General features: G+C 42.6%; 1 protein-coding gene across 1 annotated transcript in view; it reads right to left on the bottom strand.

The window, feature by feature from the left end:
* LOC126335951 (agrin-like) overlaps window positions 1–21,977 on the bottom strand; it is a 304,094-nt gene that overhangs the window by 144,918 nt on the left and 137,199 nt on the right. Inside the window, exons 4-5 of the mRNA XM_049999428.1 lie at window positions 15,850–15,997; window positions 13,465–13,608 (exon numbers count right to left, since the gene is read on the bottom strand). Coding sequence (XP_049855385.1) covers window positions 13,465–13,608; window positions 15,850–15,997 — 292 coding nt within the window. The remainder of the gene's footprint in view (window positions 1–13,464; window positions 13,609–15,849; window positions 15,998–21,977) is intronic.

The raw sequence follows: 21,977 nt of genomic DNA, 5'->3' as shown, positions 1-21,977 counted from the left end.
TCACAACAAAGTCGGAATCGTTCACCGGCAGGCTATATTTGCCGCAGCCGTAACCTGAATGTACTATAGCAACGAATATCAACGAGTTGTTGGTCTGTCCCTTGCGCAGCTAACTCTTGAGATATCGATTGCAACCGAGACGAGAAATATGCCCCGACATTTTCAGCTTCTATGCTACAGGTCTGCCGTGAATTGGGCGAGAGATTCAGGTTCTCTAAATTGTCGCGATGAGCACCCATCCTTGTTCCTACTGAAGCAGAAGGCAATCGGCTTGTGGTCTGAAAACTGCAAGTGGTCAGCCTTCGACTTGTGGCCTGAAGTGTCTGTCAGCTTCGTAAATTGCCAGAAATTCTCTGTTGTAAGCGCTCCATTTAACTTGTGACTTACGAGAGAAGAAGCCCGGGGGGTGCCAGTGGCCTTCGACATGCTGGTGTAGAACTGGGCCAATGGGTTGCTGGCTAGCAGCCACAACAGTTACTAGTCGTACCTGAGGAACAGGGTGAGCCAACACGATTGCCTGATGTAGACACGCCTTGACCTTACCGAATGCAATGAGTATCTCTGGTGTCCACTGCAAAGGTAGTTTGCTGACTGCGCCCTTGCCGGCTAGTGCTGACGTCAAAGGTACCTGAATGGCTGCTGCATTAGGCAGATGTTGTCTACAGAAATTAACTGCCCTAATAAATCAGCGTGGTTCGTGATAATCGACGGGACGAGGCTTATCTTCGATAAGGGCAAGTTTATCTTGCAGTGGGCTGATACCAGCTACTGTCACTGAGTAGCCATAGATTGGCACCCGACTCGTCGACGTAAGCACTTTGATTCATTGATCGAAAAGCCGTATGCATCAATGCGTTAGTAAACGTCGATAAACCGCTGCCATGTTTTGCTGCATTTTTAAAATTCGTCGGCACACGGAGGTATTGGAATAAGCCGAATGGTGTCGTGACAGCCATCTTCGCTATTTCAGCAGCTGCGACCGGTACCTGGTGATATGCTTTCCGGCAGTCAGTGACACTAAAAATGGTCGCGCCTGCCAGCACGTGCGTAAAATCCCTAATATCTGGTACTGGATAAAGATCGGGAATGGTACGGGTATTCTCCACGTGGTTTCCAGCTCCTGTCATTTTTTTTAGGTAGATGAAGCGGCGATGACCACGGGCTTTCGGATATACAGACTATTCCCGAGTGCAATAGTTCTTCAAATTCTGCCTTCGCTACCGTGAAACGATCAGGAACTAACCAGCACAGTCGTTGAGACACTGGTTGACCTGGTGTAGTCCTCATGTGATGGACGTGTTGTCCTTAACTTTCTGCGCACACGGCACGGATTCGCAGTTTAGGACAAGTGGCGTCATCCCCTGTCTGTCATCGAACATCGGCAGAACCTCGTCCTAGGCTGCCTTTAAAGCACTGCGTCCTCTGGTGGATGCTCGACGAGCCAATAGCTACTACAACTGCATAATGAAAGAAAAAGTGCCACCGAGTATTGTGTCTGACATATCGACAATTACGAAAGTCCTGGGTAAACGTTCTTGGAGACAGAGGTCTACATCTATCTGGCACTTTCCACAACTCATTATTGAAATCAGGTTTGCTACGGTGAGCTTTTGTTGAGATGGAGGAACGTTGACATCGCAACTTCTTACAGGCAATGCACTGGCGTCCGAACATGAATCGATTAGACAAGCGCGGCCCTTTTTGCCGTCTGTAACAAAATGTCGATGTGACAGCGAGTGTAAGGAAGGAAGGTTACTCACCAGTATTTGACCGTGATCGCTTTCATCTTTCAGTGGTAGGGCTGGTGCTCGAACAATCGCCGTCCGCTGTCGCCATTCGGATGAGTACAGGGGGATTGCACCGCGTCGCCTCGTTTCCGAAGCGACGGTGGTACCAGCAGATACGCTCGTTAGACACGCTGCCATTTTCCTTGCTTGTTTTGAATGTGCCTCCCTTGCTTCTGAGCAACGTCGATATCTGCCGCCTCGAGCCGTCAGTGTGATCTCAAAGCTCGTCCAGTTGTTAACTAACTCCGGTTGTTGACATTGCTGCAGCTCCCTGAGCGTCTGTACTGTTGTAGTCGAACGTCAGAGACGACGTATGCCTTGCATCCAACGAAGCATAGACCTCGACGGCAACTGAGAACAACGATGAAATGTCTCGTGCATCGGAATGCGCCACAGCCGCTCCAACAACTCTGGCACTATACGTACGTTACATGTTGCTGTGTCGTATCTGGCAACTTGATGTCATCGACTAAGCTTCGCAGGTGCCGCTAAAATTCTAAAGGTGACTTACCTCATCTCTTTTCACCATGCGGTGCTTGTTTGATACGTTGTTCCACCGGCCAACGTAGCCGCCAAGGGGTAACTACACCCATGCTCATAAATTAAGGATAATGCTGATACATGGTAAAATAGCGCTCTGGTCGGCGGTTAGCGGATTTTACTTATCTCTTGGTATGATCATGCGGTGCGTTTGACCTGCGGTCGTCGCACGGTGGCGCTGACATAAGTCCACATACACAGAGGTGTCTTGGGGCAGGTCAGAGTACGGTGCAGCGAGTAAGTGTGCGGACGTTTTCAGACGTGCTAATGGTGACTGTGTGTTGAAAATCGCTCAAAGTACACATATATATGACGTAAGGAGGGGTGGAATACTACGGTGAATGGAAGGTGGTGAAACACAGCAGGTCGTAGCAGGGACCCTCCGTGTTCCACAAAAGTGTCATCTCAAGATTATGGCAACCATTCCAGCAGACAGAAAACGTGTCCAGGCGCCACAGTACAGGACGTCCACGGTGTACAACACCACAAGAAGACCATCAGTGCCCGCAAACGGCCACGGAGTACTGCAGGTAGCCTTGCTCGGGACCTTACCGCAGCCACTGGAACAATTGTCTCCAGATACACAGTCTACAGACGATTGAACAGACATGGTTTATTCGCCCGGAGACCTGCAAGGTTCATTGCACTGACCCCTGGTCACAGGAGAGTCCATAAAGCCAAGTGTCAAGAACACATTACATAGCCATTGGAACAGTAGTCCCAGGTCATGTTCACGGACGAGTCCAGGTACAGTCTGAGTAGTTATTCTCGCCCGGTTTTCATCTATCGTGAACCAGAACCAGATACCAACCTCTTAATATCCTTGAAAGGGACCTGTATGGAGGTCGTGGTTTAATGGTGTTAGGGGGGATTATGAATGGTGCACGTAAACCCCTGCATGTCTTTGATAGAGGAACTGTAAAATGTCAGGTGTATCCGGACGTCATTTTGCACCAGTATGTCCGACTCTTCAGGGGTGCAGTGGGCCCCACCTTCGCCTGATGTATGACAACGCACGGCCCCACCGAGCTGTCATTGTGGAGGAGTATCTTGAAACAGAAGATATCAGGCGAATGGAGTGGCCTGCCTGTTCTCCAGACCTAAACCCCATCGAGCATGTATGGGATGCTCTCGGTCGACGTATCGCTGGACGTCTTCAAAACCCTAGGACACTTCAGGAGCTCCGACAGGCACTGGTGCAAGAATGGGAGGCTATACCCCAGCAGCTGCTCGACCACCTGATCCAGAGTATGCCAACCCATTGTGCTGCCTGTGTACGTGTGCGTCTTGATCATATGCCATATTCATTTCGGGGTATATGCGCAGGAAACAGTACCGTTTTGTAGCACATGTGTTTCAGGACGGTTTTCTTAACTTATCACCAATACCGTGGACTTACAGACATGTGTCGTATGTGTTCCCTATGTGCCTATGCTATTAGCGCCAGTTTTGTGTAGTTCCACGTTGTGTAGCACCACATTCTGCAATTATCCTTCATTTATGAGCGTAAGTGTATTTAAAATGCGCATACATCTGCGTGACGGACGGGCTGAGTATTGCATCTGCGCTGTTTGTTTATTCTCGATCTCAGTAACGGCGATCGTAAATTTGGTATCTTCGTTTACAATGCCGTGCTACTGGAAAATCAGATCGAGCATTGCAAGCCATAATTCAGGTTTATCAGGAATGAAGTGCGTATTTTCATCTTGCTACTGCTATCTGCCGAACGGCCGTTCCTTGATGCAATAGAAAAGACCAGCGCAGCGTTTCTCTGGTTTCCAATGTCACGTCGTAAATCTTCGTTCTGCTTCAACAAAGCGTTACGCCGATCAGTAGTGCTCTGTGTTTTGCGCGGACGTTTCGACTTGGTGGTAGACGATACTGAACTTTGCTGCATTTGTCCGTGTACAACGGAAATCAGTATACGGTGGTACCACATTAGCCAATTACAGCTTATCTGTGGCCGCTAAAGAGCTTGAGCGAAGTAGTTAAGCAGTAACTTTCTATTTTTAAGCTCAATCACCATGAACCGAAAAATCGAAGTAAATATAAAGAATAGTAAAAAATCGTAGCGTAGAGAAGATTGTCTTTGCGCTCGTCGCCGTAGACTAATGCTGCGCTTCTCTGTGCATTCACAGATGTTCCTCTGGTGGCTCACACACACTCTATGAAAAAGCTTATTAACTCTTCGACTTTTGAACTTTATCGTATTTGCGAAAATGCTATTCTTGGTTGATATGTGTTACGTGTGACGATTAAAAGTAATAAATACAGTGCCCACATATCTTGAATGTGTTTAATCCATATTACAATACTATTTGCCATGTACATATTTTAATCTATAGCTACTATGGGCGCTATCCTGTACTTGAAAAGGAGAGCACATAGCGACTTGCGGGATAATTTAAAACTTAATTTCAAACGGTTTCTATCCTCTTCTTGTTTTGGTAAGAGCTGTCGGCAATAGCTGTGGGCCTACCATTGTAGTTTTGTAACGTCTAGTCTGCTGGTTCAGTTCTCGGCAGATTCAGATTCTTTTAATATTTATGCGAATTCTGTATTTGTTACCAAATTTTAGTCTTAATTAACAATTATTTACATAATCTTGTAATAAGTATAACACACTTTAATTTTTAATTGCACTGTTTCTACTCCAGGATTTTCTATTTTCTTATTCAGACTTTCAATGCTCTGACAGATTGAGCTACTAGTTGCAATTCATAGCCCGAAAGTTATAACTAGAGTCACTGGAAATGTTTTGTATTTTAAAATCTGGGTAGGAAATACCTGTCCAAGCTTTATAATCAAACTGAAATCTTCCAGCGTCTCCCGGTCTGTTCCCTGTTGAAAACTTTTCGGCATTATTAAATCAAATGTTAGAAATGATAAAACTGTGGTACTTGCAAAATTTTGTCAGGCGGCTTCCATTTCATTCTTTGCTCCCAAGTCCATTGTCACCTACTACATTTTTCTCTCTTTCTTTTTCTATAATCAAAATGAAGTCGACTATTACGCTTCAGTTTTAGTCTCCCCTGGCTATTTGAATAAAACCTTTTAAGAAATAGTATTTTTACTAGGAAACTAGAAACCAGTTCCACGTTCACACAGCCAGCATTATCTACGAGTGAATCGCTCAATGAAAACCGTATCTAAAATATCTACAATAGTTGCTGAGGATAACCACAAGACAAACACAGGAAAACTCTGTGCATGAGCTTAATATGTATTGAGAGAACATGAAGAAATATACAGGGTGGTCCATTAATAGTGTACCGGGCCAAATAGCTCACGAAATAAGCTTGAAACGAAAACAGTTCAAAGAACGAAACTCGTGTAACTTGAAGGGGGAATCCAGATGGCGCTGTGGTTGGCCTGCTAGATGGCGCTGCCATAGGTCAAACGGATATCAACTGCGTTTTTTTTTCAATAGGAGCCCCCATTTTTTATTACATATTCGTTTAGTACGTAAAGAAATATGAATGTTTTAGTTGGACCACTTTTTCCTCTTTTTGATAGATGGCGCTGTAATAGTCACAAACGTATAAGTACGTCATATCACGTAACATTCCGCCAGTGCGGGCGGTATTTGCTTCGTGATACATTTCCCCTTGTTAAAATGGACCGTTTACCAATTGCGGAGCTGGCCGCGGTGGGCGTGCGGTTCTGGCGCTGCAGTCCGGAACTGCGGGACTGCTACGGTCGCAGGTTCGAATCCTGCCTCGAGCATGGGTGTGTGTAATGTCCTTAGGTTAGTTAGGTTTAAGTAGTTCTAAGTTCTAGGGGACTTATGACCTAAGATGTTGAGTCCCATAGTGCTCAGAGCCATTTGAACCATTTTGAACCAATTGCGGATAAGGTCGATATCGTATTGATGTATGGCTATTATGATCAAACGCCCAATGGGCGTGTGCTATGTATGCTGCTCCGTATCCTGGACGACATCATCCAAGTGTCCGGACCGTTTGCCGGATAGTTACGTTATTATTAAGGAAACAGGAAGTGTTCATCCACATTTGAAATGTCAACCACGACCTGCAACAAATGATGATGCCCAAGTAGGTGTTTTAGCTGCCGTCGCGGCTAATCTGCACATCAGTAGCAGACAAATTGCGCGAGAATCGGGGATCTCAGAAACGTTGGTGTTGAGAATGTTACATCAACATCGATTGCACCCGTACCATATTTCTATGCACCAGGAATTGCATCGTGCCGACTCTGAACATCGTCTACAGTTCTACCACTTGTCACAAGAGAAATTACGGGACGATGACAGATATTTGCACGCGTTCTATTTAGCGACGGAGCGTCATTCACCAACAGCGGTAACGTAAACCGGCATAATACGTACTATTGGGCAACGGAAAACCCACGATGGCTGCGGCAAGTGGAACATCAGCGACCTTAGCGGGTTAATGTATGGTGCGGTATTATGGGAGGAAAGATAACTGGCTCCCATTTTATCGATGGCAATCTAAATGGTGCAATGTATGCTGATTTCCTACGTAATATTCTACCGATGTTACCACAATATGTTTCACCGCATGACAGAATGGTGATGTACTTCCAACATGATGGATGCCTGGCACACAGCTCGCGTGCTGTTGAAGAGGTATTGAATAGCATATTTCATGACAGGTGGATTGGTCGTCGAAGCACCAGGGCCCGCACGTTCACCGGATCTGACGTCCCCGGATTTCTTTCTGTGGGGAAAGTTGAAGGATATTTGCTATCGTGATCCTCCGACAACGCCCGACAACATGCGTCAGTGCTTTGTCGATGCATGTGCGAACATTACAGCAGGCTGTTGAGAGGAATGCCGTTGCACGTATTGCCAAATGCATTGAGGTTGACGGACATCATTTAGAGCGTTTATTGCATTAATGTGGTATTTACAGGTAATCACGCTGTAACAGCATGCGTTCTCAGAAATGATAAGTTCACAAAGGTACATGTATCACAATGCAACAACCGAAATAAAATGTTCAAACGTACCTAAGTTCTGTATTTTAATTTGAAAAACCTACCTGTTACCAACTGTTCGTCTAAAATTGTGAGCCATATGGTTGTGACTATTACAGCGTCATCTATCGAAAGTGAAAAAAGTGGTCAAAGTAAAACATTCATATTTCTTTACTTACTGCACGAATATGAAACTAAAAATGGGAGTTCCTATTTTAAAAAACACAGTTGTTATCCGTTTGACCTATGGCAGCGCCATCTAGCGGGCCAACCATAGCACCATCTGGTTTCCCCCTTCAAGCTAGACAAGTTTCGTTATTTGTAGTTTTTCAGTTTTTACCCTTTTTTCGGGAGATATTTGGCCCGGTCACGATCAATGGACCACCCTGTATAGATTCTTATAATTACAATTTCATGTGGCTCTGTGGTCTGATGCAAGTCTTTCTATTTGACACCACTACGCAGGTTTGAGTGTCAATAACCTACAACAGTTATCTAAGGGAAAAGTGACCAACGGTTTGACCTGTAATCCGACTCCTGTATCGTTTCTGGCGTATTCTCACTTCAATGAGACCTAAATTCCAGGTTAAAAGGGGTAGTGGAAATCTCTGCTCCATTGTCCACACGCACGCACTTTACCACTAGATCACCAAGCCGACCTATGTTCTGGACAAGCTTCTCTGCAGTTGAGGCGACAGTTTAGTTACTGCTTTTCCCGCCAGATACCTCCTCCTCTGAAATTGAGAAGCTCGTGTCACCCACCATTGTCACGACATGTCACTCTATACCACAAACATGAAACAAATAAGAATACATATATCATAGTCTCATAACTACTTAATAGCAATAAATTATGTTCACAAGCATTCCTCGTGAATCATTCTGTGGATAAAAGCCGTATTAAAATCTCTACAGGAGTTCCTGAGATAAGGGGGATATACTGGTAGGAGCATTAGCGGGGCAATTTAATTTATAACATGAGTAGATATAAAATATTGTACCCTTTGGCACTGATAACAATACCAAATTCCATACCTTCCAGTCCACTATAGGTGTTCCCCAAGCCTCCATCCTTTCCCCTCTGCTTTATCCCCTGTACATTACACATACGCCCAAACGATCTACACTAGTCCACCAGCTACAGTATGATGACACTGCTTTCCTCGTCCTGTATCCTACAGTCGTGAAATACCAACGATTCCTCCAAATACACCTGATCTTACATCCTTGTCTAACCAATGGCCCTTCAAGATCCCTTCTAAGCAGAAATTATGGGCAAACCACCCGCAGCTTCCTCCTTCGTAACTTCTCCCTCACCATCTACAACCGTTGTATTCAATTAACTAACACACTAAAATACCTCGCACTAACATAATTAAATAACGAAAAGTGTGAGATGATCCACATGAGTTCGAAAAGAAATCCGTTGGAATTCGATTACTCGATAAATAGTACAATTCTCAAGGCTGTCAATTCAACTAAGTACCTGGGTGTTAAAATTACGAACAACTTCAGTTGGAAGGACCACATAGATAATATCGTCGGGAAGGCGAGCCAAAGGTTGCGTTTCATTGGCAGGACACTTAGAAGATGCAACAAGTCCACTAAAGAGACAGCTTACACTACACTCGTTCGTCCTCTGTTAGAATATTGCTGCGCGGTGTGGGATCCTTACCAGGTGGGATTGACGGAGGACATCGAGAGGGTGCAAAGAAGGGCAGCTCGTTTTGTATTATCGCTTTATAGGGGAGAGAGTGTGGCAGATATGATACACGAGTTGGGATGGAAGTCATTACAGCATAGACGTTTTTCGTCGCGGCGAGAGCTTTTTACGAAATTTCAGTCACCAACTTTCTCTTCCGAATGCGAAAATATTTTGTTGAGCCCAACCTATATAGGTAGGAATGATCATCAAAATAAAATAAGAGAAATCAGAGCTCGAACAGAAACGTTTAGGTGTTCGTTTTTCCCGCTCGCTGTTCGGGAGTGGAATAGTAGAGAGAGAGTATGATTGTGGTTCGATGAACCCTCTGCCAAGCACTTAAATGTGAATTGCAGAGTAGTCATGTAGATGTAGATGTTAGCTGTCATGGAAATCTGATCTACTGAAAATTCAACAGAAAGTGCACAATAAACTAAAAATACAAAACCAAAAAGTAGTCCGAACTTAGTGATTAGACCCTGACACTTATCCTCCCCATCTTAAAATGCTTGATGCGACGCATCATCTCCTGTGCTAATGTTGCATGGATATCTGCCCCAGGATATTCTTGCGAGTGTTTTTGATAATTACGGTTTTAGGAGATTTATTCCAGAGATCAGGCCTAGAACTGTATTAATCTGAAGGAAATGGAAGGTTTCAGTTCATGAAGAATCGATAACGTTTTATTCGTAACTTTTAAATTTTATTGTTTATTCTAGATACTTCGGTACATTGTGTACCTCTCTTATTTTATAATTTATCGATTAGGTTTGCTATTTTTCTGCAAAAACAGAAGAACATTTGTTTTGTTAACCACCTGCCGTCGTAAGAGAGTTGTATCTCACAAGTATTTCAATATACTGTGAGGTCACAAAAGTCATTAGATATCTGCTATCATCGTGTTGGCCATCCTTTTTTGCTCGGCGTAGTGGGCTCAACAAGTCATTGGAAGCCTTCGTCAGAAATACAGAGCCATACTGGCTGTGTAGCCGGCCATAATCCCGAATGTGTTGCCGGTGCATGAACCGACCCCTTGATTACTGCCCATAAATGTTCGATGGGATTCATGTCCGGTAATCTGGGAGCCCAAATCATTGGCTCGAACTGGCCAGAATTTTTCAAACCTGTTGCGAGCAACTGTGGCCCGGTGATATGGTGCATTGTCATCCATGAAAATCCACGCATGAATGACTACACATGGCCTACAGGTAGTTGAGAAGAAGTGTTTCTAGTCAATGATCGGTTGAGTTGGACCAGAGGATCCTGCCCATTCCATTTAAACGTACCCCACACCATTATGAGCCACTAACAGTCGACAGCCTGGGTCCATAGCATCGTGGGGTCGGCGCCGCACTCGAACTTTACCATCAGTTCTTACCAACTTAAATCGGGAGTCATCTGGCCAGTCCACAGTTTTCCAGTCGTCCACGGTCCGATCGAAATGGTCGCGAGCCCAGGAGCGGTGCTGCAGGCGATGTCGTCTTGTTAGCAAACGCACTCGAGTCGTTCGTCTGCTGCCATAGGCCTTTAAGGCCATAATTCGCCGGATACGTTCGATGTACATCCCACACTGATTTTTGCGGTTATTTCTGGCAGTGTTGATTGTCTGTTAGCATTGACAGCAATATGCAAATGACGCTGCTGTCGGTCGCTAAGTGAAGGCCGTCGGCCGCTACGTTGTCCATCTTCAGACATAATGGCTAAAATATATTTTCGCCATACTCTTGACCAAGTGGATCTCGAAATAATAAATTCCCTAATTAGTTCCGAAATGGAATATCCCATACGTCTAGCTCCAACTACCATTCCTCATTCAGTGCCTTTTAATTCCCGTCTGATCGCCATAATCACGTCGGAAACCTTTTCATGTGAATCTCCTGAGTACAGATGACAGGTCCGCCAATACAATGCCCTTTTATACCTTGTCTACGCGATGCAACCGCCGTCTGTATATGTGCACATCACTATCCAATGGCTTTGGCCATCTCAATCCACGAACTGGCAGCTGGGACAGACTAATGGCTTGCTGTTGGTCGTGTAGGCAGGTGTAGCACCTTGGCGCCACGGGATCGAAGTGCTGGTGACGAATGAAGCGGCTCGTGGTGGGTCGAGTCTCCCTGTAAGGAACACCGCAACGGATCCCGATACGCACGTGTGTGGCGGTCTCTATCAGTGAGCCTCGTAACTAAGCTGCCGGTCGGGCGTTTATCGGCGCCGCCGTGCCTCGCCTTATCGGCCGGGCTATTAATCACCCCGCGTTTCCCACCGATAATCAATCGCGGGTCCGGCCTACCGCCTGGCTGCAACCTTAGGGCCCTTTCTCGGTCAGCCGACGCGTCGGCCGCTCGCACGCATTTTTCCCTCACACCTGTCCTCCCACCACCGGTGATTAATTGCGGAGACTCTGCTGAAGAGGTCTCCACCGGCAGCTGGCATGGCACTCGGCTGCGATGGATTGCTCTCCTTCCAGCTTCGTACCCTATCCGATGTGCTTCGCTCGTGTCAGCGGCTGTTATGCCGCGCTTCGTCGTCGTCATTCCACCCTGCGACTTTTCAACATATTATATTACTTACTTCAAGCGATAACGTAGGACAAATGTAAGGCAATGTTAATTAGTTTTACGCACGCACGTACGCACGATTAATCGTAGAGATGTGAAACTTCTGTTTTACATGTAAATACGGCTGCATTGAAACATTTTGAAATCATCGTTTAACACAGGTGCGAATTAGTAATTCTTCTGGGTCTACTGATCCAGTAGACCCAGAAGATGGCCGCTTCAACCGTGGCTGAAATGTTTGATTTCTCCAGCAGCAGTAGTTTTATACATTATGACGTTGTACCACACCGATAAAACTTTTATGACGACTGGCTCTGACCTACTCAATTACATTTAAAAACTGTGTTCGTATTTTGTGCCTTCGTTTGCAAGAAAAGTTTTCAATAGCGAAGAACTGGGCGTGTATGTGCATACTATGCAACTAATACACACTTAACGTTACGCACTCGTATGGTGCTGATGACACTCTGTTCGCAAATATCGCTTCACCTTAGAATTAGTATTCATTCCTAGAAATCCTTTGATTACTACGCTGACTATTTAATTTAACAACGCCCTTTTTCCTTTTCAAACTTAAATTCATACCATTTGTTTCATTTACGCGCAGAGCAACTTGAATACGTACTGATGAATTATAATTTTCCTTAAGGGGTTCTTATAGTTCTTCTAGAAGGAAATATATTGTTTTCTTAGTAGATATGATATTCCTGTTCCCAGAAAAGAGAATTTTTCCCAAACGACTACATAATAGGGGAAATAATTGACGTATATCAGAAACAATACTTGTGTTAATATTTTACCGTGATGTCGTCCTGTAGTTCTGATAAATATTTTGTTAAGCGTTTAGCTTTGTACCATATTTGCTTGCCACAATCGGAACTAGTCATTCCGTACAACTCTTATTCTTGAGTCTATATTTAGTAAAATCGTATGTCCAAAAGGACCGAAGCCTTTGATAGATCCATAGATATGCTTGTGACATACACGTACCTATCAAGAGTATCATATGACTGTGATATACACTTACCTATCAAGAGTATCAAATACCGACGGCATAGCTGAATCTGTATTTGTAGCACATCCGAACCGATACTAAGATCACTTAGAAGGTTATGTTTTGTCTAGTAATTCATTAATCTCTGGGATAATAATCCACTCCTTATTGGAGTGTTTGCTGAAATGAAGTTTTCTGCTAGATCAAAACTGTTCACAAGCCTGGGGCCTTTGTATTTCGTGGGCAGCTACTCTGCCAATGAGGTCTGGAAGGCAGGAGATGAACGCTGGCGGATATAAAGCTGTGAGGCCTGGTCACCATCCGAAACATACAGGAGGCGGCGTGGATTGGCCTCCCTACTCGCCAGAAAATGAACCCCTGTGACTTCTTTCTGTGGGGACACTTGAAAGACCAGGTGTACCGCCAGAATCCAGAAACAATTGAACAGCTGAAGCAGTACATCTCATCTGCATGTGAAGCCATTCCGCCAGACACGTTGTCAAAGGTTTCGGGTAATTTCATTCAGAGACTACGCCATATTATTACTACGCATGGTGGATATGTGGAAAATATCGTACTATAGAGTTTACCAGACCGCAGCGCCATCTGTTGTTGAAAATTGTAACTACTGTAATTTCGAAAGTTTGTCCGCCTGAAAATGTACTGTTGTCCCAAGCATATTGCAACAAACGGTGTATTTCTATCGCTGCTCGTTTAGTTTTTATTGCCGTTTCAAATATACCGGTCATTTTTGAAACACCCTGTATATACCTCAAGATAGGGTTTTGACGCCGCGAAACTTGCTGTATCACAAAAAAAAATTTGTCATAGACCTGAAGCGGTATTATTCGTCAAGTTACAATTCTAAAGCCTTGGATACGCACAACACAAAACCTGTTGCCTCGTCGTGCAGTTACTCACCGCACTGCCCCACGTGTGACACCCTGATGGCCGCTCCGCCGATGCAGGACTTCCTCCTGAGCTGGCACAGGTTGCGGTACGTGATGCCGTCGTTGCCGCAGACTGGCGCCAGCTCTGGCGGGCAGTCGCCGGGGCAAGCCGTGCCTGCAACACGACACATCCTCATGCTGTCATTGCAGAATTTGCTTCTCGATCCCACCAAAGCTAAAGGGTGAGTCAAATGAAAACCTTAAGTATATTTTAAATATTGTTTATTGGGCACAAGTGGTAGAAAGCTGTGCCACTTTTCAACATAATCTCCCCCACGTTCAAGGCAAGTCTCCAGTGCTTACAAAGTGCATACATTACTTTAGAAAAAGATCTTTTGTTAGTCCGCGCAACCACTCATGCACCGCGTGGCGTACCTTTTCATCAGAACGGAACCTCTTTCCTCCCATTGCATCTTTGAGTGGTCCAAACATATGGAAATCACGTGGGGTAAGATCTGGTGAATATGGTGGATGAGGAAGACACTCAAAATGCAGGCTTATGATTGTTTCAACTGTTGTACGGGCAGTGTGGGGCTTTGCAAAAGGACACCTGCTGACAGCAATCCACGTCGCTTTGATTTGATTGCAGGCTGCAGATGATTTTTTAGGAGATCTGTGTATGATGCACTGGTGACAGTGGTCCCTCTAGGCGTGTAATGCTGCAAAATGACGCCTTTTTCGTCCCAAAAGAGAGTCGGCATAACCTTCCCTGCGGATGGTTCTGTTCGAAACTTCTTTGGTTTTGGTGATGAGTAATGGCGCCATTCCTTGCTCGCTCTCTTCGTTTCCGGTTGGTGGAAATGAACCCAGGTTTCGTCCCTATAACGATGCTTGCGAGGAGTCCATAACCTTCAAAACGCCGAAGAAGTTCTTCAAAAGCATCAACACGTCGTTCTCTCATTTCAGGAGTCAGCTGCCGTGGCACCCATCTTGCAGACACTTTGTGAAACTGGAGTACATCATATACAATGCGGTGTGCTGACCCATGACTAATCTGTAAACATGCTGCAATGCACATTCAGTGTTACTCGGCGATTTTTCTTCACTATGGCTTCAACTGATGAAATGTTATGTGGAGTCACATCTCGTTGTGCCTGACCTGGACGAGGAGCATCTTCCACTGAAGTCTCACCATTTGCGAACTTCCTACTCCATTCGTAGACTTGCTGCTGTGACAAACGTGCAGTACAGCACTGAACCTACATTCCTCGATGAATTTCAATAGGTTTCATACCTTCACTACGCATAATCCGAATAAGAGAACGCTGTTCTTCCCTGGTGGTGCAGCCATCTTTAAACTGATACTGCGATGGTACGTTTGCATCTGCACTATGCTGCCACCTACAGGCCATTCTGGACGCTGTTTGTAACACGCTTACCAACTTACAGGATAACAGCGCGAAATTTCGATTTGCTATTACAAACTTAAGATTTTCATTTGACTCACCCTCGTACACTGCACAGACATGTCATTCCTAGTTCAGCGCAATCGATTCGCTGCCTTTAAAAGATACACACACTTCTTCACTACATCTTGTACTACAGAGAAATGTGGATTGTTCATATTTATTTCGTACTAACTGATTATCCGGTGCTGCTGAGTTCCTGTGGGATGGGAAACTTGGGAAAGAAGAGATTCTAAGTGTTTGAGGTTTGAGGCTATATGAAGGACGTTAAAAAGTAGGTGGACTGGTTAGACAAGGCACGAGGAGATCGTACGCAGAATCATAGAGGAAAGGAACATATGAAATATACTGACGGTAAACAGGAGAGAGTTACAGAACATCTGTTAAGAGATCACGAATTAACTTCCATCATACTAGAGAACGCTGTAGGCGTTGAAAACCGTAGCGACATTATAATATATTCAATAAACAATTGACGATGCCGGATGTACTGTAGAACCTCGCTAACCGGTCACCTACGAGACTGGGGGTATGGTCCGAAAGCAAAAACGGCAGTTTTATCAGGAGAACACTTTCACTGACCCGAACCATCACAGCGCAGTTCAGCACAACTTTAACGTTCAATTGGAAACACTGTCTGAAATATTGTTCCACGTTCAAACAGTTCTAAAACAAAAAGGAAACATGCATACACGATTATATATATGTATTTGCAGTAGCACATGTACTACAAAACATGTCTGTACCGTACGGTAATAAGTTGATACTGTGACCGGAAGTTTAACATCTGTACATATATTATTACAGTACTGTACTGACACGCAACCGCCATCTCCTAATCCGAAAAATGTCTGTTGGGGCAGAAATAGAGCTTCGTGCGATGTATTGAAAGGCCATATAAAATGCATTTTTATCATCTGTATGTGATACTCGAGCCGTAGGTTCATTGCCTTCGATGTCGTTATCATCTTTCTCGTTCTCATCGGTTGTTAGAGTTACAGCAACAACGAGCTGGGCGTCAGTTAATTCCGCTTCTGTTGTGCATTCAACATCGGCTATACTGCTCCATTCACGAACATCACTTAGCTCAATGTCCACCTGTAAAGACAGTGACACATATTTACGTTTCGGTGGTGCCATAATTTAGCTATAAGAACTTAGAGTGGATGCACCAAACAGCTGCTTATAAGAAGTAATCTCTATTTACGACAGACTGTTTCGGCTTTATCGCCGTTTCCAAGTACCTGCAATTATAATTTTGCTGTAATGTCAATGCTATTTGTTTTGAAGTAGCTGTATTGTACTCACGTTTACATTGATGTGACGTCCATATTTCGTCGTTAGTGGACTGTTTTATAACTGTCACTGTTTTAATAAAATGGTAAATTATGTCAATATGTTGAAAAGAAACTGTTAATTACGACATGACAGTAGTTTGATAGTTCCACTCTTACGACACAATATGCTTACAAAGTTGTGCAGATGAACAGCAATATTTTTTTTCACTAAAATTTGTTACTACTGTCCTTGGTTGTTGCATTACCAATTTTCGTGGTCTAAAAGATCAATAAATTTCATACAATAAACTGTGATACCATTCTCACTAAACATGAAAAAACAACGTACACGGTAACGAATCCTGCTAAGCCAAAATTACGAGCCCAACACAAGACACATAAACGGTCGGTTCCAATTCGGCCCGCAATGAATTGCATAAATAGCCCATCATACTTAACAAGCAAAAAGCTAAAAAGACAAATAACAGAACTTTATCCTTTCAACAAAAAAGCAAAATTTGCCTACTCTGGCAAGAGATATGAAAGAAATATAAATACCATCTAATGGTAAATTTATTTCGTTTGAGGTCACAAATCTATATACCAATGTGCCAGTACAGGAAACTGTCCAGGAATAAAATAGAACCTGTTAATATACAGAAAAATATCCATGGCTGGAACACTTGAAATAACGCTATTACAAAATTCGTATGAATTTAACAACAAAATGTATACCCAAGCAGATGGAGTAGCCATAGGTAATAGTGTAGCAGGCACATTAGCCGATATTTTCTTTAATTCTCTGGATGAGAAATTCTTTGACTAAGATTGGTCCTTTTTCAACCAAATTGTATATTATTTTAGGTATATAGACGATACCCTCATGTTGGCAGATCGCAGCCACTCAAATATGCACCCTTCAATTAAATTCACTATGGATATTGAGGAAGACAATGCAATTAACTACCTAGACCTCAAAACTGACAAAAGTAAAAATCGCTACACATTTGATATCTATAGAAAGAATACCACTTCGGACCATATTTTGAATACCAATACCTGTCACGCAATGGCTGATAAACTAGCATTTACCCACTCAATGATGCATAGATTAAAATTCTACCATCAGAAAAGGCAGCAATTTAAAAAGAACTTATCACATTTCGTTATATACCGGTAGCCTATGCAAATGATTTTGACCCCAACATAATCACAAAATTATACTACAAATGTAGAAGACCAAAGCAAAACCCAGTGCATAGTGTAATATGCCTAATTCGTGAAACACCTACACAGAATATAATATAAGTACCAGCAGTCTACCTTGGTAAAATCTCCAACAGAATTAATGCACGATTTAAAGCCACAAATATTCCACTTGTCTTTCGAACCAATAACAACTTTTCAAAAAAATTACGTTCCGCTATCACTAGAACATCGAAAAATGGTAACCCAGGCATATGTAAAATCACATATAGCAGCTGTAATAGCTTTTACATTGGCCAAACAGAAATAAATTTTAACGTAAGATATAAAGAACACATTACAGGGAGCGAATATAATGAGTCGAGCTTCTTTCTAGACTTGAAAAATCAAAATCACACTACTGATACTATCGAAAACGCACTTCATATTCAGCAAAAAATACCAAACGGTTTTGCAATGAACATTCTTCAAGAATTAGAATTCTACATATACACGAGAAAATACCCCACGCTGGCCGGAGTTGCCGAGCGGGTCTAGGCGCTGCAGTCTGGAACCGTGCCACTGCTACGGTCGCAGGTTCGGATCCTTCCTCGGACATGGATGTGTGTGATGTCCTTAGGTTAGTTATGTTTACGTTGTAGGGGACTGATGACCTCAAATGTTAAGTCCCATAGTGCTCAGAGCCATTTGAACCAAAACACCCACAAGAAATATTAAACGAACATACAGAATTTAGACGCAAGTACTTCCTGAAAAACTTTGTTGATCTCTTAGAACTCTAAAATGGGTAAACCGGAAGTAACATATGCAACAACCAAAGACAGTCTTAACAAATTTTAGTTAGTAAAGTAATATCGCTGTTCATCTGCACAATCTTTGTAAACATATGCCGTCGTAAGAGTGGAACAATGAAACTGCTGTTTCGTCGCAATTAACATTTTCTTTTCAACTTCTGGACATATTATTAAAGCAGTGACAGTTATAAAATAGTCCACTAACGGTGAAATACGGACGTCATATCAGTCTAGATGTGAGTACAATACAGCTACTTCAATACAAATGGCATTGGCATCTCAGCAGAATAGTAATTGCAGGTACTGGAAAATGGCGATAAAGCCGAAACAGTCTGAAGTAAGTAAAGATTACTTATTATATGCATCCATGGTGAATCTGTTCTAATAATCATGTCGTTATCAGACACATATTTTGCTGCTGGCCGTCAAGAAGAAGAAGAAAAACAAAAGCACTTCGATACGTAAGAAGATCATTGTCAGTAATTTAGAAAAAAAAGTGTGGACAATAAAACTTATTGATACAATTACAAACTAGTTATTTTGTTCTAGAAGTGATCGAATTCCTAGCAACCGTTGACTGTCTAGTGATCCATATCGTTCTTGAATGTTTAATTTATTCTAAAAGCCTCTAGGAAGTCCTAGCACATCTACTCAATTAAGTGAGTCTGTCACCAGATAGTGTGCGAATCTAAAAGCGAGCTCGCCTTTATCGGCTCACACCGTTTGTTCTTGACTCATCTACGGTAATGGTTGAACTCCGTGGCTGTGGATGAAATTACTTGAAGAAATACAGTAACTACCTCATTTCTCTATTGTTTTATCTGGGTCAAGATGCCTTTAACGTAATACATACATCAAACTTTTTTTGTCACCTGTATTATGTATAACACTGAATCTGCTGTCTGTGCTGTAGCTTATAGTTCCATTTTCAAACCCGCCACATAGCCAACACTGTGTTGCTAAATCCTTCGATGAAGCCAAAACATTCGTGCTATACTTATAAATACCAAAAAGGAATGTACATGTTACGAAATAAAGGCAGTTGCAGAGTTCAAAGGGCAGTACATAAATTGTATGTGCTGAAAGAATTATGAATGTAATACAGTGAGTATTGCATGGATGAAAACCTGAAACGCGTCTTGACATAAATAAAGCTATAAAAAGATGGTTGTTGCTGTATTTCTTGAAGTGTTGCCATTATGTCCCTTGTATCTACGTCTTCTATTACAAAACTTAGGCATCGTGATTCAGATTTAATTTAATTTAATAAGAAATAAAGAACAGCACAATATTTAATTTTTCTGTGCGGTTGAAAATGGCTACCTAATGTCTCATGATTATTCCGATCTTGAATTAACAGAAAAGCAAATCAAGTGTATATGTACTGTAAAGTGAAAGTACAACACAGATATTGTAGAAAAAAATGTCTTATATATTCATTACACCTCATGATAGTGTAGTCCAATGATAAGCGTCGTGCGTATACAGTTTTTCACAAAACTAAATCCAATCTCATGTTAGCCAAAACAGATGTGTATTGCAGTCGGTGTGTGTCAAAGAACAGATATAGAATCTCCGTTATGACTACCACCTGATAAAAGTACCCCTGTCATTCATCCAATACATATAAACAACAATTTGTGTATGTGCGTTTATAGGAACATTACTGATACCCTGTAACAGATAGAGATAAGAAAGTTTTACATTCCATTAGACTCAAATTTTGGAACAACCACTAAACATGTTAATGATCCTATTAAATATGGGTTTAACGCTAAAATTAGTGATTTTCGATTATTTTTGCATTTCCTTCCCTGTTCCGTGTTGAGGCGCGTTAAGATCGTCTCACCCCACGACAGTGTAGTCCAGTGCTGAGCTGTATGTGTATCCAGTTTGATTTAAGTTGCCTTAACTTCCAGAGTTAATCACAATAACATATCAATCACTAAATGTACACATGTGTATGAATCATCTGGAGTCTCAGGTTTGCAGATGGTACTCACATGATCTGCATCGTGTGGTTAACGCTCACGGCCTTATCACGTTAGCGCCGCCGTTGCGGAAAATACTTCGCCCTCCGGTTCTGCTTTTGGAAGCGTGCGTTGTCACATCAAACATTAACCCATGGACGTGCCACCCCATACCACTATCCCTGCAGTTGCGTGTGTACGCAACGCGGAACGGGTTCGAAAATAGAACTGTCCATTTCAGATTTAAAAACAAAAAAAAAACAAAAAACCAGAACTGAGCCAAACGGGTTTGTTGACATGGGAAAATATAAAACGATTCGATTAAATGAATTGCTGGAAAACTTTACGTTTTAAGCGAGAAAACCTAATATAAAGACAACACATAAAACTGCAGTCTTGTGAACTGTCTTGTGAACAGCAGGATAAAATGTCTCTTAGTGCATTTCGTACGATCGTTTCAACTATGACTGAGTTCCTAAAACTAAACTCTGATAGACGCTTTCAGTTACGAACGCATTATTCACTATCGCACAATATACGATGTAGTCCTGTTTCAACATTTTCTATTGGTAAATATTGTGCTTTTTTGTTTGAGTACTTGGAGCTTTATTGCCTTATACTGGAAGTGGCCATTTGCTTTCTACTTCATGTATCCTTGAAAAAATAGACCATAATTCCGTCGAAAGAAAGAATGAGATTTTGTAAGCTTGCCACTCTCTTTGAACCTGTATCTGAGTATCATTATAACACAGTACTACGAACTTGGTTTTTGCCCTGAAATATGCCCCCGAGACTGAATGTGAATGATTCATAACGCACTATAGCTTCATATATTGAGTTTCGAAGATAGAAAAACTTACGTAAGCTCAGTGTGTGAGTGGGCGTTTATTTGTACGAAACAACCTGAGTTTTGAACATAAACACTGACTGCTAACATCATACACAACTGCATCGAAGTGTGATAAAATTGGGGCTAGAATGCTCTATATGCCCAGGACCAATACGTTTGTCATCCGTGCCCTATACTGTCTAATAATCTCAATACGGCGTGCTTGTGTAGGGAAAGCAATAATTTACGATGACACCATGTGCGAAGCTTTATCTGAATTACTGAAAAGTTCTTAAGCAAGATAAATGCAAGCGATGCTAACTTGTGTAGTTTAGTCCCTAACAATCACAATGTAAGTGAACAGACCACGTTTTATAAGAAGCCAGTCTCAAACGATTACGTGGAAGAACTTGTGAACAAAGGTCAGGTGCGACAATGATTTTCGCGACGACTGAACGTATGATGAATCCATTATGATGAACGAAGAAACACGGTACTCAAAGTTATCCTTGACGGATAAAAGCAAACATCGGATTAGAAAGTTTAACATCCGCTTTTAACGTCAAGTATTTTCATACTTCTGGAAAACAAACTTGTGAGTGAGTGTCTGTTTGTAAGTAACTTGAATTTACGGATAGGAAAGGCAGAATCGGATACCATTCCCCACGTGTTGTGATGATCTGAAAAGTGAAGGGCGTAATATATTTTATGAAGCGTTTATTAACGAATTTGTCATAACTGCAGTACATACGTTTGCCGACTAGTCTCGAAGCATAGGGTTCATTCTCAAGCCTGGGCTACTGAGGCTGCACTGAAAGTGATCTCAATACCGAACATCAAACATACATGCTTTATGAAGTAATCGTAGATGACTGTCACAACAACATGTGCCTACTTAGGGAGTCAGAATCAAACAGTCTGCACTCTGAGTGCAGCTTCAGGAAATCGGGCTTCAAAATGTACCAGTTGGCTCGATACTAGTCGTCAGACAAACATACTGCA

The sequence above is a fragment of the Schistocerca gregaria genome, chromosome 2 (assembly GCF_023897955.1).
Source record: "Schistocerca gregaria isolate iqSchGreg1 chromosome 2, iqSchGreg1.2, whole genome shotgun sequence".
NCBI lineage: Eukaryota > Metazoa > Arthropoda > Insecta > Orthoptera > Acrididae > Schistocerca > Schistocerca gregaria.
Note: the sequence above shows the minus strand (reverse complement) of the source record. Positions and strands in the feature narration are given on the sequence as shown.